This window comes from Sceloporus undulatus, chromosome 4, assembly GCF_019175285.1.
Source record: "Sceloporus undulatus isolate JIND9_A2432 ecotype Alabama chromosome 4, SceUnd_v1.1, whole genome shotgun sequence".
NCBI classification, from domain to species: domain Eukaryota; kingdom Metazoa; phylum Chordata; class Lepidosauria; order Squamata; family Phrynosomatidae; genus Sceloporus; species Sceloporus undulatus.
In genome coordinates, this window is record NC_056525.1 from 127,986,856 (window position 1) to 128,002,774 (window position 15,919).

Sequence of the window (15,919 nt, forward strand, 5' to 3'; positions counted from 1 at the left end):
GGTCATGGTTCTGGATTGCCTATAGGGAGAAAGAAGGGCTGTGGATGAGTGGATCCTGCTTTTCCTAGGAGCCTCTTCTCTGTCCTTGAGGCTATTGGCTTGCTTTCCATGGGACCAGGTGCACACAGAGGCCTCTAGCAATGTATGTATTGAAATGGGTACCTGCAAGCCCCAGAACACATGGATTCTTTCTCCTCTGCTCCAGGGTTTTCTCTGACCGTCTGGTGGATGCTGCAGACATGGAGGCCTTTGTGGTCCTCTTGAGTGAGAAGCTGGGCTCATTCTTTGACCTGACCTTTCACAACCTCTGTCCCAACAAGCGCTCCCCCATCTTTGGTTTGTACCTGCTGCTGTTTGTAGAATTTGTATCCTTTTTTCCCTACACATGACATTCAAGACACAGTTTTTACGCCTAAGAAATATGCCCATTGTTTATCCAGGCTGATGTGGATAATTGGGATTATGATTTCAAGGAAATCAAAGTTTGGGAGCCGTAGCAACTACAGTGGGAGAAAGCCGGGTGAAGTGGTTTGAGTGCTGGATTAGGACTCCTGGAGACCAACATTCAAATCCCTGCTCAAGAATGGAAACCATTTGGGGGAAGGCAATGGCAACCCTCCTCTGAATAAATGGCCAAGAAAAACCTAGGATGGAGTTGCCATATGTTCAACTTCAAGGCACATAACAATAACAACAGCACTGACAATCCTTCATGTTTATTTCCTGCCAGGCTCTATGCAAAATTGTCCCAAACCATCTATTTCCCCCCCCATCCCCATCCCCCCAAAAAAACCCCAAAGTTTGCTGATCTATTCTGAACTTGCACAAAAATGCCTGGACAGATCAGCCTAAGTATAAAATATTAGGTTTGGTCATAATGGGTTGAGAAACCTTCAAAACATACCAAACACTTAGATGTTGGTTTTGCATGTAGTTGATTGATCAGGTCAAAAATATTGCTGTGTAATAATTAATTTAAGTGTTGTTAAGCATATTCCACTAGTTCCAGTTTAAGGAGAAGGGAGTTACAGGATGTTCTTGGCTCTCAGGGCTTTCTGCCTCTGGTTCTAGAGGAGTGGGTATAAAAAGCTGAATGACCGGAGCACTGGGAGGATGGAAGGAAAGCTCACTGGGGACTTGGGGTGATTGTTCTCTCCAGGGGACTTCATGCGCAATGTGTACGAAGACCTGACAGACATGGGTGTCCTGAAGGCAGAGATGGAGCGTGCACTGGGTGATTACAACCGGACGCCGGGCATGGTGCCCATGAGACTGGTGCTTTTCCGTGATGCAATTGAACACAGTGAGTGTGTAGAGTTACAGTGCTGGATGTTACAGAATGATTTCCATCTGGGTGGGATACAATGTGGTCTGGAAATGATACGGAACATCTTTGCCTTGGGGATCCTTTCTGGAAGATACTTCCCAGCACTTACAGTCAAAAGCCACTAAGCTGGTGTTTTCACAATTTTCCCATGGCAAGACAAAAGATGGAAGGAGCAGTAGAAAAACCTGGGGGGGTTACAAAGGGAAAACGACTATTAAGCTTGACGCTCTTCCACACTGCAGAAGTAGGCCAATTTGACACCACATCAACTGTCATGCATCTGTCCTGTGGAATCCTAGGTTTTGTGGTTTGGTGAGGTATTCAGCCTGGTCTATCAAAGAGCTCAGGCACCTCACCAAACTACAGATGCCAGGATTCTGTAGCACAGAGTCATGGCAGCTAAAGTACTGTTAAACTGTTTTATTTCTACAGTATGGAAATACCCTAAGCGAATGAGGCTAGAGCTTGAAAGCATTACTTACAGTGGGCTACAACTTGCAATACAACTCATCCAGCACAGCTACTGGCCATGCTGTCTGGGGGACTTGGGACTTTATCAAGCTGTGGTTATTGTACAAAAAAACCATTGTCTGGGGCACACAACTTGGTACCCCATTCTGCTTCCATTGTGCCTACCTAGTGCTTTTTTCCCCTGCAGTAACCCGTATTGTCCGGGTGATCAGTCAGCCACGAGGGAACATGCTGCTGGTGGGCATTGGAGGCAGTGGGCGCCAGAGCCTGGCACGCTTGGCCTCATCCATCTGCGAATACTACACCTTCCAGATCGAGGTCTCCAGGCAATATCGGAAACAAGAATTCAGGGAAGGTAAGGATGTGCTCTTGTTTAAACTCTAGGACCCAAGTTGTAAACCCACTCCTATGTGGCTTCTCCTTTGAGTGGCCCTTACTGTCTCTTCTTTGTCACAGATGTCAAGAAGCTCTACCGTCAGACAGGAGTAGACCTGAAGCCCACTACCTTCCTCTTTGTGGACACCCAGATTGCAGATGAGTGCTTCCTGGAGGACATCAACAACATCCTCAGCTCTGGGGAGGTGCCCAACCTCTACAAGCCAGATGAATTTGAGGAGGTGTGTGTGTGTGTGTTTTGTGTCTCTGGAATGACCAAGTAGGTGGGGGAGCAGTGGGAGTCATATATCCCCACTTCATACCATCTCCTTCCTGGACTTTGTCTCCTCCTTTCAGTGATTTCAAATGGTGCCTCTATGTCCAAGACATTTTGAATTTTTTTTATTTGCCTACAGCCATCTTGGATGGGAGAATTCTGGGAGTTGTGTTCTGGAAATGTACTTCTCCAAGTTCTGTGCAGAGAGTGCATAATTTGTCAACCCAGAAGTACTGCAGTAAAAACATGCTAGAGGGCCACACTTGGTTCCAAAAAGATATGCCTTGGCCCAGACCCAGAGATGTAGGGGGAAAACCCTGTTATACCTTTGGATCTTCGACTCGGTCCAAGGCTGCCTATGCTGGCCTTGGGAATCTGTGGCCCAGCCCTGGAGTCTCTTTTCCACATCAGTACTGAACTCTGGGAAACATGAAAAAGTGGATGAGTTGCACACTCTGGGGATGTGCAGAGTTCTTGAAGCTCTTTAGTGATAGTAGCCATCTCCACTGCACACCAAGGCTTAAGGAGTAAAGTTTCTAGGCAAGTATGAGCCTCCCTTTCCCTCTTGCCCTGGTATTTCCATCTCACTTGTAAAAAATTAGACAAAGCTGCTTTATCTTGGATCAGATTCATGGTCAGTCTAGCCCAGTCCAGGCTTCCTCCCATTGGCATCACAAAGCCTCTCGCAAAAAGAGGATTTTCCTTCCTTCCTTACTGAAGATCTGGAGATACCAAGGTTTGAGCCTGGAACCTTGTGGATGCACAGTAGCTGTTCCTTCTGGGGGTTGTAGCTAAACATCTGGAGGACCACACAGTGTTCACCTCTAGGTGAAACCGTGGGGATCTTTGCCACTATCGAGTGAGTGCTGGCTCTTCCCACTGCTTTGCTTGTGGCCCATGAAATGCTTGTGAGTTCCCCCATGGGGAGATGGGGAGCACTTCCAAAGTTGGGGTTGTCCCTTCATTGCCTCTAGCCATCCTTAAGTTCTGCCTCGCCGTTGTTTCTCTGCGGAGCATTCAAGCCCAATCTAGCCTCTTTCTCACAAATGCTCTTTTTCTTACCAGATCCAAAACAACATCATTGATGCGGCTCGAAAAGAGGGCATCCAGGAAAGCCAAGACAGTCTCTTTGCCTACCTCATTGAACGGGTGCGGAACAACCTCCATGTTGTGCTGTGCCTGAGCCCCGTGGGTGATCCTTTCAGGTAACCCAGTTTCTGTCTAGACAGCAAGCCAGTAGGTTTTGCTTGGAGCAACAGTGACCCCTGGTGGACACGAGTGGCTTAAAGCGGGAAAGTGTTGACAAAATGGTGCTGGTCTAGTAGGAAAGAAGGAGAAAATGACCCAGTGCAAAGTGATAAGCCTAGCTGAAGTCACAAAGGGCAAAACAAAGAATGAGAGACAGGGAGAAGGAAGGAATTAAAAGAGAATGCAGAGGTGCTGAGTGCGCAACACTTCAGGGCCTCTCTCCATTCTATGGCTGTTCATGCAGTCTGATTATAAAGGTCCTTCCAGGATACCAGTTCACTCCATGTGTCTGAGGAAGTAGACCTAAGTCTATGAAAGCCTATGCTACATGTCTATCGTTCAGTTAGTCTCAAAGGTACTACAACATCCCTTTGCAAACTGATATTACAGACTAACACAGCTATGTATAAATTCCACTCCTTTGCCTTAGGAACTGGATTCGCCAGTACCCTGCCCTGGTGAACTGCACCACCATAGACTGGTTCTCTGAATGGCCCAAGGAGGCACTGCTGGAGGTGGCAGAGAAGTACTTGGAGGGCGTTGACCTGGGAAGCGTGGAGCGGGGAAGTCTAGATACGGTGAGGGGCACAGAGCATCTTTTGAATTCTCTGCTACCAAGGTTTTGCTCCTTCCTGATGCTCTTCTTCTTCCTCCTGTCTAGATGCAAAAGCGAGTGGCTAAAATCTTTGTCACCATGCACTGGTCTGTGGCCAGGTACTCGAAGAAGATGATGCTGGAACTTCGGCGCCATAATTATGTCACCCCTACCAACTACCTGGAGCTAGTCTCTGGCTACAAGAAGTATGTGCCTCTCTCTTTTGATATCTTCAGGGAAGTGGCCAGGCAGAATGTTTTAGAACTATGCCAGGGGGAGCTTGCTGACTGAAAAATAGCTCCAGACATGGACATGGTACTGGCACTTCTTTGATAGAACCTATTTCCTAGGAGAGAGAGAGACGGGAAATGTGGCCCTGCTGATACTATCTCATCCCTCAGTACCATCAGATGTAGTGACATACCAGACTGTCTCTGAGTGGGAGGCTCAGAGATACTGTGTTTCCACTTCTGCTGTGGGATTGGGTTGAGAAAGTGGATTTAGGGGGATTTTTGCTTGACTCTCCAGTCTTTCGTCTGCAGGGTCCTTTGAGAATCCATCTCAGCAGGTGTAGAGGTTTGAGTGTTGTGGTTTGAGCATTGGACTACAACTCTGCAGACTAGGGTTCAATTCCCAGTTCATCCATAAAACCCACTGGGTGACAATGGGCAAGTCACAATCTCTCAGCCTCAGAAGATGGCAACGGCAAACCCCTTTAAACAAATCTTGTCAAGAAAATCCCATGATAGCTTCACTTTAGGATCGCCATAAGTCAAAAATGTCTTGAAGGCACACAACAACAACAACAAAGAGTTGGAAAAGGTGCAGGAAGGGCAACTAGCATTATCAAAGAGCTAGATCATCTCCCTTAGGAAAAAGATTATAAATTTGGGTTTGTTTGTTTGTTTTACTTTGAAGAAAAGATGGAAGGAACACAAGGTATATAAAATGTATATAAAATGATGCACTGTAAGAACAGAGTGTTAGATTAGGTACTGATTCATCATGACTATTCTAATGTACTTAAATAAATCTGTTGGGTTTCCCACATAAATAAATATTACATGTTACATCCAAATAAATGAATGCAAGTAAGTGATTTTAGTTATATCATATAGGAGATAAGAAGTGATTCCAAACATTGCTGTAAGTGGCATTATTTGCTGGTGGAAAGCCATTTTTAGGCAGAGCACTGTCACTGATCTGGTTTGTGTAGAAATCCTTGGGGAACAGATGAGCAAGAGATGAGGAAATAGTGATCTCTGGCTCCCTTTTTATGGCCCCGATGCTCCTGGCAATCCCAAAAATATTCCAACATTTTTAAAAATAAAAAATAAAAATGTGTGCTGATCTTCAGGCATTTTTTCATCCCAAACTGGTCAAAACAATTAAAAAACAACAACATTTTGAGCAATTTATTTCTCCCATTCATAAGAGCATGCCTAAACCCCTCAAAGCCCAGAAATAATCAGCCAAAGATTGCCTAAAAAACCAGCCAAAAGTGACATGACAAAGCCCAACAGCGAGGCCCATGGGGGGAAGCACAGGGCACGAATTGGCTCCGGCCTCCTCTACAGTTGCCACCCCTTGGTTACACTCATCTCCTGTTCATTGCTTTTCCCAAGGCATCTCTAGGAACATAAAGTTGGACTCAATAAGGGCTTCAGTCTTATCTGGCTTCAGAGCTCCTCTTCTTTCTAAGAGGTTTGTGTGAAATGTTCCTGGAGAAACAAGCCTTCCTCTTCTTCCCTCTGTGCAGGCTCCTAGCAGAGAAGCGGAAAGAGCTGTCAGACCAAGCCAACAAGCTCTCCAATGGTCTCTTCAAAATCGACGAGACTCGTGAGAAAGTGGAGGTGATGACGCTGGAGCTGGAGGAGGCTCGGAAGAAGGTTGCAGAATTTCAGAAGCAGTGTGAGGAATATCTGGTCATCATTGTCCAGCAGAAGCGAGAGGCTGATGAGCAGCAGAAGGTGAGCGGCTGAGGCTGGGTTCCCTGTTTGTAGTTGTGCTAGTGGTAGGCTTGTGGTCCTCACAATGCTCCTCTTTCCCGTCTCCCCACAGACAGTGACTGCAAACAGTGAGAAGATTGCTGCCGAGGAGATCAAGTGCAAATTATTGGCTGACAATGCTCAGAAGGACTTGGAGGAGGCCCTACCTGCTCTGGAAGAGGCCGTGAAGGTAGACGGGTGTGGAGAGCTGCCACAGAGCAGCTCTGGAGAACATGGAGATTGGAAAAGCTACTTTTTTAGATTATAGCTCCGAGAATGCCCTCGCCAGCAATGTCCAAAAAAGAAGAAAAAGAAAAGGAATTTCTCAACATCACCCCATAGGTCTTTTTTTTTTTTTTTTTTTTTTTGGTTTTTTTTTGAATGCTGGAGCTGCATTTTATTAAATATCTAACAGGACTTACAGCACTTTTTAAAAAATCTCTTTCAAAAATGTATTAGTTCCATAAATCCACTATCAAAACAGAGAAGTCCAAAGGGCTATGATTTATCTGTCTGGTTATCCTAGGCCAGCTGCACCCTCCACTTGATCCTGACAGATGCCTCATACCCCTCCTTGTCACTTCACAGTTCCTACTGGCTGGGTGGGTTTGGTGGTTTTTGGTTTTGGCAAGGTTGGTCACCAAGGTCAAGGACTTTCTTCCAGTGTTCATGCTTTGTCTCATCCAACTGCTGGGGACAGTCTCTCCTAACGGGTCCTGTGTCTTTCCATCTGCCCAGGCTTTGGAATCACTGAACAAAAAGGACTTGACTGAGATCAAGTCATACGGCCGCCCTCCCACCTTGGTGGAGACTGTTATGCAAGCTGTCATGATCTTGCGAGGGAATGAACCCACGTGGGCAGAAGCCAAGAAGCAGCTGGGTAACTACATTTAGTTTCTTGTTATATGTCTCCTAGTCAACTCTGATTTATGGCACGCCTGGAATATGGATTTCTTGGTGGAAGAATGAAAGGAGACATAGTCCCATGTGCAGTGCAATGGTCAATTTAAAAAAAAAGCCCGATGTGTTTTGGCCTTGTCATCAATTGGCCTTTTTTCAGGGGCTATTCTAGAGAAATTTTAAGTAAATAAGCAAGTGGATTTCTTGGGAAGATTTTTTCAGAGGGGGTTTGCCATTGCCATCCTCTAAGGCTGAGAGAGTATGACTTGCCCAAGATCAGCCAGTGGGTTTCCACGGCTGAGCGGGGATTTGAACCCTGGTCTCCCAGTGTTCTAGGCCAACACCAAAACTGCTACACCATGCTGGCTCATATTTATTTTTATCCTGTATTTTTCAAGGCCTGGAACTCAAGGCATATTGTGAAAGTTAAATACTGATAAATGTTCACATCACATTAAAGTTAAAATAGAATTAAACTATCAGTAGAATTGAAAGCAATTGAAAAAAAAAACAATACAGACAATCTGGCACATTATTAAAGTGTCCTTCCTCATGTGCAGTCAGTTCTCAAAGGCCCCTTGAATTTTTTTTAAAGGCTTCACCTGCCTCTGGAAGGATAGGAGGCAAGTGTCATTAAGATGTAAATGGACCCCTGAACCAGATGATACACTTTTAACATGTCTTCAGTATTTCTTTAACAATGAAGAATGTTGAAGGCCCTGATCTGACTCATAGTTTATATCATGTGTATGTACCTTCAAGTCACCTGCCAATACAACAGATTGAAACACAGTACCACTAAAAAAATCCTATTAGTAAAAAAGTTTAATAAAACCCCAAACAACTATACTATTAAAAACACAAACTTTAAAACACTTTAAAACACATTTGCAATGTAATAAAAAAAACAAAAACAAAAGCCACAAGAAATTAGTGGCTAAAGGCTTGCCTAAATAAAAGGGTCTCTGTATGCTGGCTGAAAGAGAGCAGGGGGAGGAGGCAACTAAACTTTTGTGAGATGTATGTAGAAAGATCTTGTAGCACCTTTGAGACTAACTGAAAGAAAGAAGTTGGCAGTATGTGCTTTCGTAACTGAAGTCTATTTCCTCAGATGCATTTGTGTAAGGGAATTCCACATCCTGGGAGCAGCCACCAGGAAAGCTCTCTCTTGTGTCCTTTCCAGACATGCCTGTAATAGCAGGAGGACTGAGAGAAAGCCCTCTAAAACTTGAGCATCTTGCCCACAGTGAGGGAAGAGTAGTGGGGAGATGACACTCACCTGTGTCACTGTACCAGTGAAATTCCTTACCCCACTAAAGCTATTTCCCCCAGAAAGGAAGCTACTAGCTAGATTGGAGGGAAATTGCCTTTCAGTCTCACATGGAGACTTTTTGGAGTCAATTGACTGGCTAATCTAGAATCATAGAATGATAGAGTTGGAAGAGACCACAAGGGCCCTCCAGTCCAACCCCCTGCCATGCAGGAAATCATAATCAAAGCATCCCCAACAGATGGCCATCCAGCCTCTGCTTAAAGATCTCCAAGGAGGGAGACTCCACTACACTCCGGGGAAGGAGTTTGTTCCACTGTCGAACAGCTCTTACTGTCAGGAAGTCCCTCCTAATGTTGAGGTGGAATCTCTTTTCCTGCAGCTTGCATCCATTGCTCCGGGTCCTATTCTCTGGAGCACAGAAAACAAGCTTGCTCCCTCCTCAATATGACATCCCTTTAAATATTTAAACAGGGCTATTATATCACCTCTTAACCTTCTTTTCTCCAGGCTAAACATATCCAGCTCCCTAAGTCGTTCCTCATAGGACATGGTTTCAAGACCCTTCGCCATTTTAGTCGCCCTCCTTTGGACACACTCTAGTTTCTCAATGTCCTTTTTGAATTGTGGCGCCCAGAACTGGACACAATATTCCAGGTGGGGCCTGACCAGAGCAGAATATAGTGGCACTATTACTTCCCTTCATCTAGACACTATACTTCTATTGATGCAGGCTAAAATCGCATTGGCCTTGTTAGCTGCCGCATCGCACTGTTGACTCATGTTCAACTTGTGGTCTACTTGGACTCCTAGATCCCTTTCACATGTTGTCTCCTTAAGCCAGGTGTCTCCCATCCTGTATCTGTGCATTTCATTTTTCCTCCCTAAGTGCAGTACCATACATTTCTCCCTACTGAAGTTCATTTTGTTAGCCCGGCTTTCTAGTCTATTCAGGTCATTTTGAATGTTGATCCTGTCCTCTGGAGTATTAGCTATTCCTCCTAATTTGGTGTCATCTGCTAATTTGATAAGTATTCCCCCAATTTTTTCCTCCAAGTCATTGATAAAGATGTTCAACAGTACTGGACCCAGGACAGAGCCCTGTGGGACCCCATGCTCCAGGATGAAAAGGAGCCATTGTTGAGCACCCTTTGGGTTCGGCCAGTCAACCAATTACAAATCCATGTAACAGTTGCCTTGTCTAGCCCACATTTTACAAGCTTGTTTGCAAGAATGTCATGGGGAACTTTGTCAAAGGCCTTACTGAAATCAAGATATATTATATCCACAGCGTTCCCTTCATCTAACAAGCTGGTAACTTTATCAAAGAATGAGATAAGATTTGTCTGGCATGACTTCTTTCTCTGAAACCCGTGTTGACTTTTTGTGATCATGGCATTGCTTTCTAGATGTTCACAGACTCTCTTTTTAATGATCTGGGAGGAAAGGATGCTGGATAAGAAGAAACTTGGTTCCGATTAGGTCCAACCAGATTGTTTTTGCTCTGTATGGTTTCTCTGACCACAGCCTTGCTATTCCAGGTGAGCCTAACTTCATTAAGCAACTAGTCTACTTCGACAAGGATAACATTTCCGATAAAGTGCTCAAGAAGATCAGTGCTTACTGCTCACAGCCGGACTTCCAGCCGGACATCATCGGACGGGTCTCGTTGGCCGCCAAGTCCCTCTGTATGTGGGTGCGAGCTATGGAGGTGAGCCAAGAGTCCCAATTTGGGAGAAAGGATTTCCATGACAGGGAATATGACACCAAGAGGAGGAGGAGCTGAGCATTCTGGGCTGATGGGGGGTGGTCAAGACATGGGAGACCATTTTGCCTCCCCCTTTGCAAATTTCACTTCATTTTTTTGTCTTCTCTTCCTTCTAGATGTATGGTCGTATTTACCGAGTGGTAGAGCCCAAGCGTATTCGGATGAATGCTGCCCTGGCCCAGCTGGCAGAGAAGCAGGCTGCCCAGGCCGAGGCCCAAGAGAGGCTCCGGGAGGTCAGTCTTTTGGGAGAATGATATAGGAGTATGAATTGGTAAAGGTCTTTTGGACATCCTTCCCCATTAGAGACTTCAGGGTGGGGGTCTCACTCTTCAGAATTCTTCTCTGCCCTCATCCCTGCTCAGGTGGCTGAAAAACTGGAGATGCTCAAGAGAGAGTATGAGGAGAAGCTGGCACAGAAAGAGGAGCTACGCAGGAAGTCAGAAGAGATGGAGATCAAGCTGGACCGGGCGGACAAACTGGTGTCGGGCCTAGCTGGAGAGAAGATCCGGTGGGAAGAAACCCTCAAGGTAGGGTCTAATCCTCAACCCTGTATCTCTCCCCCTCCTCTTCTACTGTGCTCAACAAAGTCAGGTGTGGAATGTACAGGCTATCCTTTCACCAGAACTTGGCAAAATTAGTTTTTTGGACTGCATCTCCCAGAATAAGCTGGCTGGGGAATTCTAGGAGCTGCAACCCAGAAATGCAATCTTTATGAGCTATATTCAGCACCACATAAGTGTTTCCTAGAATGTGAGTCTGCTTTTGGCTGGCACAGTCTGACAATCGAGGATGAGGGAAGACTTGAACTGTTTTCACTTGTTGGAAGGGTGAAGGACACTGTGCCCAGAGAAAAGGAGGCAAGAGCGGAGAGGGAGGAGGTTTCAAGTGCCCTGGAGGGCTTCACAATAGAGGGCCCTTGGTGCTAAGAGACAGTGTTTTCCCTGAGAAAAAGTGCAGCCCGGTTCTTCTTCATGGTTTCTGTGAATACACACAAATGGGTTATTCTGCGCCTATGCAGATAACTTCAAAACTTGGTAGGGAAAACTTTTTGGTGGTAGCTTCGCCCACCTGTGTGTGTGTGTGTGTGTGTGTGTGTGTGTGTGTCTCCCCTTCTTCTTCCTGTCTCTGATGTCCTTCTTTCTGGTAGGGCCTTGAGGAAGACCTGGGCTACTTGGTGGGTGACTGCCTTGTGGCAGCAGCATTTCTATCCTACATGGGGCCCTTCTTGTCGAATTACCGGGAAGAGCTTGTTTCTCACATCTGGATCAAGCAGGTGAGTTTTACTTACCTTTCCTGAGAGGGCAGCCTCCCTCTTCCTTCTTACTGGCACTGCGTTGGAGGAGGGACTTGGATTTTTTTTTTTTTAAAGGCTTGCTGTGGCTTCTGGAATGGCACTCCACAGGGCCCGAGTGGTGTTAGGCTGAGAAGCATAACCTACTTCTCAGGGGGTCTACTGGGTAGCAACCAGGAGGTTGAATCCAGCACATGACCTCCCTCAGCAAAGGAAGGGAAAGCAAGGCAGTTCAGGGCCAACCAACTTCTTTGCTGTTCTGTGCCTGTGCCTGCAGATCCGTGAGCTTCAAGTGCCCTGCTCCCCTTACTTCACGTGTGACAGCTTCCTCAGCAACCCAACGGTGGTGCGCACATGGAATATCCAAGGGCTGCCATCAGATAACTTCTCTACAGAGAATGGGATCATTGTCACTCGAGGCAACCGGTGAGTTCTAGTCTGTGATATGGCTGAGGTCCCAAAAGGCTTTTCAGTCACACATCCTGACCCACTCCAGAGCCCTGGGCCAACGCTTTTGGATCACCTCCTGACCCTTTCTTTGAAAGTTCAAGGAATCACCAGTCTGTCCAAAAGTGACTTCTGGAAGAAGCTGACAAGGCCTCAGTGTGGCTGCAATGCCAATGCCCATCTTCCTTTTGCTTTTGGTCTTTCCCAGGTGGCCTCTGATGATTGACCCCCAGGGCCAGGCCACAAAATGGATCAAGAATATGGAATTAAAGAAAGTAAGTAGCGGTACTACATGCAGTACCTTGCCTGTCTGGGTTTGATAACTCCACACAGGCATCTCTTTGACCTCCTCTCCTGGTTCGCGTTGTTTTCTCTGGCCTAAACCTAAATGTTAGTCTTACTTAGAACTCAGACCCACTGAACCAGTGGGTCTTATGTAAGTGTTTACAAACCAAATTTCCATCAGTTCAGAGGATCTAGTTGATTTGGGATTAATAAGTGGACGTAGGCCCTCTCTTTGTGCTCTCTTCTCCCTTTCATCCCTGGCCAGAAGTCACCCAAGAGGAGGGGTTACCCTTCCCACCTGCTTTGTAGCTGGGACTCTGCGCTTGGTCCCTTTCAATGGGAGGATCTTCTTCTGCTTCAAGGCAAAATGATTTTTTAAAACAAATGTTGTGCCAGCTGTCAGAGCCAGTGTTTTTTTATTGGACAGCCAGGGAAGTTTTTGTTCTGGAAGCTAGTAGGAAAGCAAGGATGTAAGAGGAGGGTGAATGATGTGCTCTGACTGTTGATGCTGCTGTGGTTTCTCCATCTGTTTTCTGATAGGGCCTAAAGATCATCGACTTACAGATGCCCGACTACCTGCGCATCCTAGAGATAGCCATCCGGCATGGCTCTCCAGTACTGCTGAAGAATGTGCAAGAGGAGCTTGACCCGACACTGGCCCCCATCCTCAACAAATCCGTCACCAGAGTGGGTGAGTTTCTGGCTTTCATCTGCTGCTTGGGAGAGAGGAGATGGAGAAACATATGGAATGCTGCTTTATATTATGGGGCATTCGAAGTGGGGACAGGGAGGAATAAGGGAGGGGGGTGGCACCTGCACAAGAGGGAAGGAAGCCTCGTGGCCCAGATGGAGCTCTGCCAGATCTGGCTTCTGACTTTCTTCCTATGTGTGTATGGCAGGTGGACGCTTGCTGATAAGGATCGGGGACAAGGAGGTGGATTACCACCCTGAATTCCGCTTCTACCTAACCACCAAGCTGTCCAACCCACACTACACTCCAGAAACCTCCTCCCAGACCACCATTGTCAACTTTGCTGTCAAAGAGCAGGTAAAGGTTTGGGCTCATTGGCTTGAAAGCTGGGAACCATATTCATCTCCTGTGGGAAGGGCAAACTATCAGAACCTAGAGATTTCCCACCAAAGAAGATTTGGGGGGAGGGAGCTGGAGTGACCTGGAGGCAAGAGGGAGAGCTTTGCTCTGAACTGTGGGGAGAAATGCGGCTGGGGGCAGGACAGAGAGGGCTGAACCACCCCATGTGCCCCGTGACCTCTTCAGGGACTGGAGTCTCAACTTCTGGGCATCGTGGTGCGAAGAGAAAGGCCTGAGTTGGAAGAGCAGAAGGACCACCTGGTGCTCAACATTGCAGCTGGAAAAAGGAAGCTGAAGGAGCTGGAGGACGAGATCCTGAGGTGAGAGCTGGGTGGAGGAAGGGTGAGGGTTTGGGTCTCCTGGTGTTGTGGGAGCAGGAGTGGCCATGCTGAGAGAAGTCATCAGAGGTGTAAATCTCTGGGAGGGAGAAAAACCAGGTTAAAAATGAATAAAAAGAGTTGTTTCTGAGGTTCAAGAACAAGAGGTGGTAGTCTTGAAGCCTGGAGTCCTGTGTTTAGTTCTGGGAACCTTATTTTAAGAAGTATATAGGCAAGGCAGAGCAGGTTCAGAGAAGGACAACATGGATGATAAGGAGAGAGAACAAAGCATACAAGAACTGAGCTTGTTCAGTTTGCTCAAGAGAAGACTGAGGGGGTGACATGATGGCCTTCTTTAAATATCTCAAGGGTTGTCTCAGAGAGGAGATGACAGGTTTGTTCTCTGCTAGCTGAGAGGGTAGTAGCAGGTTTAATGCTTTGAAGTTACAGGAGGGTAGATTTTGACTGAGGGTTAGAATAAACTTTTTAACAGTGAGAGTGCTTTGGCAATGGAACCATAGAATCATAGAATAATACAGTTGGAAGAGACCGCAAGGGCCATCCAGTCCAACCTCACCATGCAGGAAATCCGAATCAAATCATCCCCAACAGATGGCCATCCAGCCTCTGTTTAAAGACCTCCAAGGAAGGAGACTCCACTACACTCTGAGGGAGTGTGTTCCACTGTCGAACAGCCCTTACTGTCAGGAAGTTCTTCCTAATGTTGAGGTGGAATCTCTTTTCTTGTAGCTTGCATCCATTGCTCCAGGTCCTAGTCTCTGGAGCAAGTGAAAACAAGTCAGCTCCCTCCTCAGTATGGCATCCCTTCAAGTATTTAAACAGAGCTATCATATCACCTCTTAACCTTCTCTTCTCCAGGCTAAACATCCCCAGCTCTTTAAGTCATTCCTCATAGGACATGGTTTCTAGACCTTTCACCATTTTACTTGCCCTCCTTTGGACACGTTCCAGTTTTTCAACATCCTTTTTGAATTGTGGCGCGCAGAACTAGACGCAATATTCCAGGTGGGGCCTGACCAAAGCAGAATAGAGTGGGACAATTACTTCCCTTGATCTAGATACGATACTTTTACTGATGCAGCCTAAAATTGCATTGCCCTTTTTAGCTGCCGCATCACAGTGTTCACTCATGTTCAGCTTGTGGTCTACTTGGACTCCCAGATCCCTTTCACATGTTGTCTCATTCAGCCATGTGTCTCCCATCCTATATCTGTGCATTTTATTTTTCCGCCCTAAGTGCAGTACCTTGCATTTCTCCCTGTTGAAATTCATTTTGTTAGCTGTGGCCCAACTTTCTAATTTATTCAGGTCATCTTGAATGTTGATCCTGTCCTCTGGAATGTTAGCTACTCCTCCTAATTTGGTGTCATCTGCAAATTTGATAAGAATGCTTCCAATTCTGTCATCCAAGTCGTTGATAACGATGTTGAATAGCACTGGGCCCAGGACAGAGCCCCACTGGACACCCCACTGGTCACTTCTCTCTAGGATGAAAAGGAGCCATTGTTCAGCACCCTTTAGGTTCAGTCAATCAACTAATTACAAATCCATATAACAGTTGCCTTGTCTATCCCACATTTTATAAGCTTGTTTACAAGAATGTCATGGGGAACCCTGTCAAAAGCCTTACTGAAATCAAGATATACGATATCCACAGCATTCCCTTCATCTACCAAGCTAGTAATTTTATCAAAGAAAGAGATTAGATTTGTCTGGCATGACTTCTTTCTTTGAAACCCGTGTTGACTTTTTGTGATTATGGCATTGCCTTCTAGATGTTTATTTATTTATTTAAGTATTTATATCCCGCCCTTCAGCCCTAATGGCTCTCAGGGCGGCTTACAATAATATTTATAATCAGACAATTAGGCTTACAATCTAAAAGACACGAAACAAAAGGAGAAGGGAATGATGGAGGGAAAGGGGATGAGGTCCAGTGGTTCTTCTCTCCCTCTGAGGCCTGGACCAAGGCAGATGGATTTGAGGGAGGGCTCTTCCTTCTTCCAGGCTGGCCCTGATGGAGCTGGACCTGCCTGGTGAACTCCCTCACCGGCCGAAAGATGACAGTTATGGAGGGCAGAGTGTCCTTCCTTCAGGCTAGCCTCGGACACTGAGCCAGCCTGTTCTCTCCCTCACCGGCCGAAAGATGACAGTTATGGAGGGCGGAGTGTCCTTCCTTCAGGCTAGCCTCGGACACTGAGCCAGCCTGTTCTCTCCCTCACCGGCCGAAAGATGACAGTTATGGAGGG

The 15,919-nt window shown here is 46.3% G+C and overlaps 1 protein-coding gene across 1 annotated transcript in view; it reads left to right on the forward strand.

Annotated features, from left to right (window-relative positions):
* LOC121928391 (dynein axonemal heavy chain 2-like) overlaps positions 1–15,919 on the forward strand; it is a 47,748-nt gene that overhangs the window by 10,622 nt on the left and 21,207 nt on the right. Inside the window, exons 11-29 of the mRNA XM_042463005.1 lie at positions 206–336; positions 1,160–1,303; positions 1,986–2,153; positions 2,255–2,415; positions 3,516–3,655; positions 4,129–4,276; positions 4,360–4,499; positions 6,053–6,263; positions 6,355–6,471; positions 7,020–7,161; positions 9,993–10,162; positions 10,336–10,452; positions 10,582–10,746; positions 11,367–11,492; positions 11,788–11,936; positions 12,166–12,232; positions 12,783–12,933; positions 13,142–13,290; positions 13,519–13,652. Of these exons, the coding sequence (XP_042318939.1) occupies positions 206–336; positions 1,160–1,303; positions 1,986–2,153; positions 2,255–2,415; positions 3,516–3,655; positions 4,129–4,276; positions 4,360–4,499; positions 6,053–6,263; positions 6,355–6,471; positions 7,020–7,161; positions 9,993–10,162; positions 10,336–10,452; positions 10,582–10,746; positions 11,367–11,492; positions 11,788–11,936; positions 12,166–12,232; positions 12,783–12,933; positions 13,142–13,290; positions 13,519–13,652 (2,730 nt within the window). The remainder of the gene's footprint in view (positions 1–205; positions 337–1,159; positions 1,304–1,985; positions 2,154–2,254; positions 2,416–3,515; positions 3,656–4,128; positions 4,277–4,359; positions 4,500–6,052; positions 6,264–6,354; positions 6,472–7,019; positions 7,162–9,992; positions 10,163–10,335; positions 10,453–10,581; positions 10,747–11,366; positions 11,493–11,787; positions 11,937–12,165; positions 12,233–12,782; positions 12,934–13,141; positions 13,291–13,518; positions 13,653–15,919) is intronic.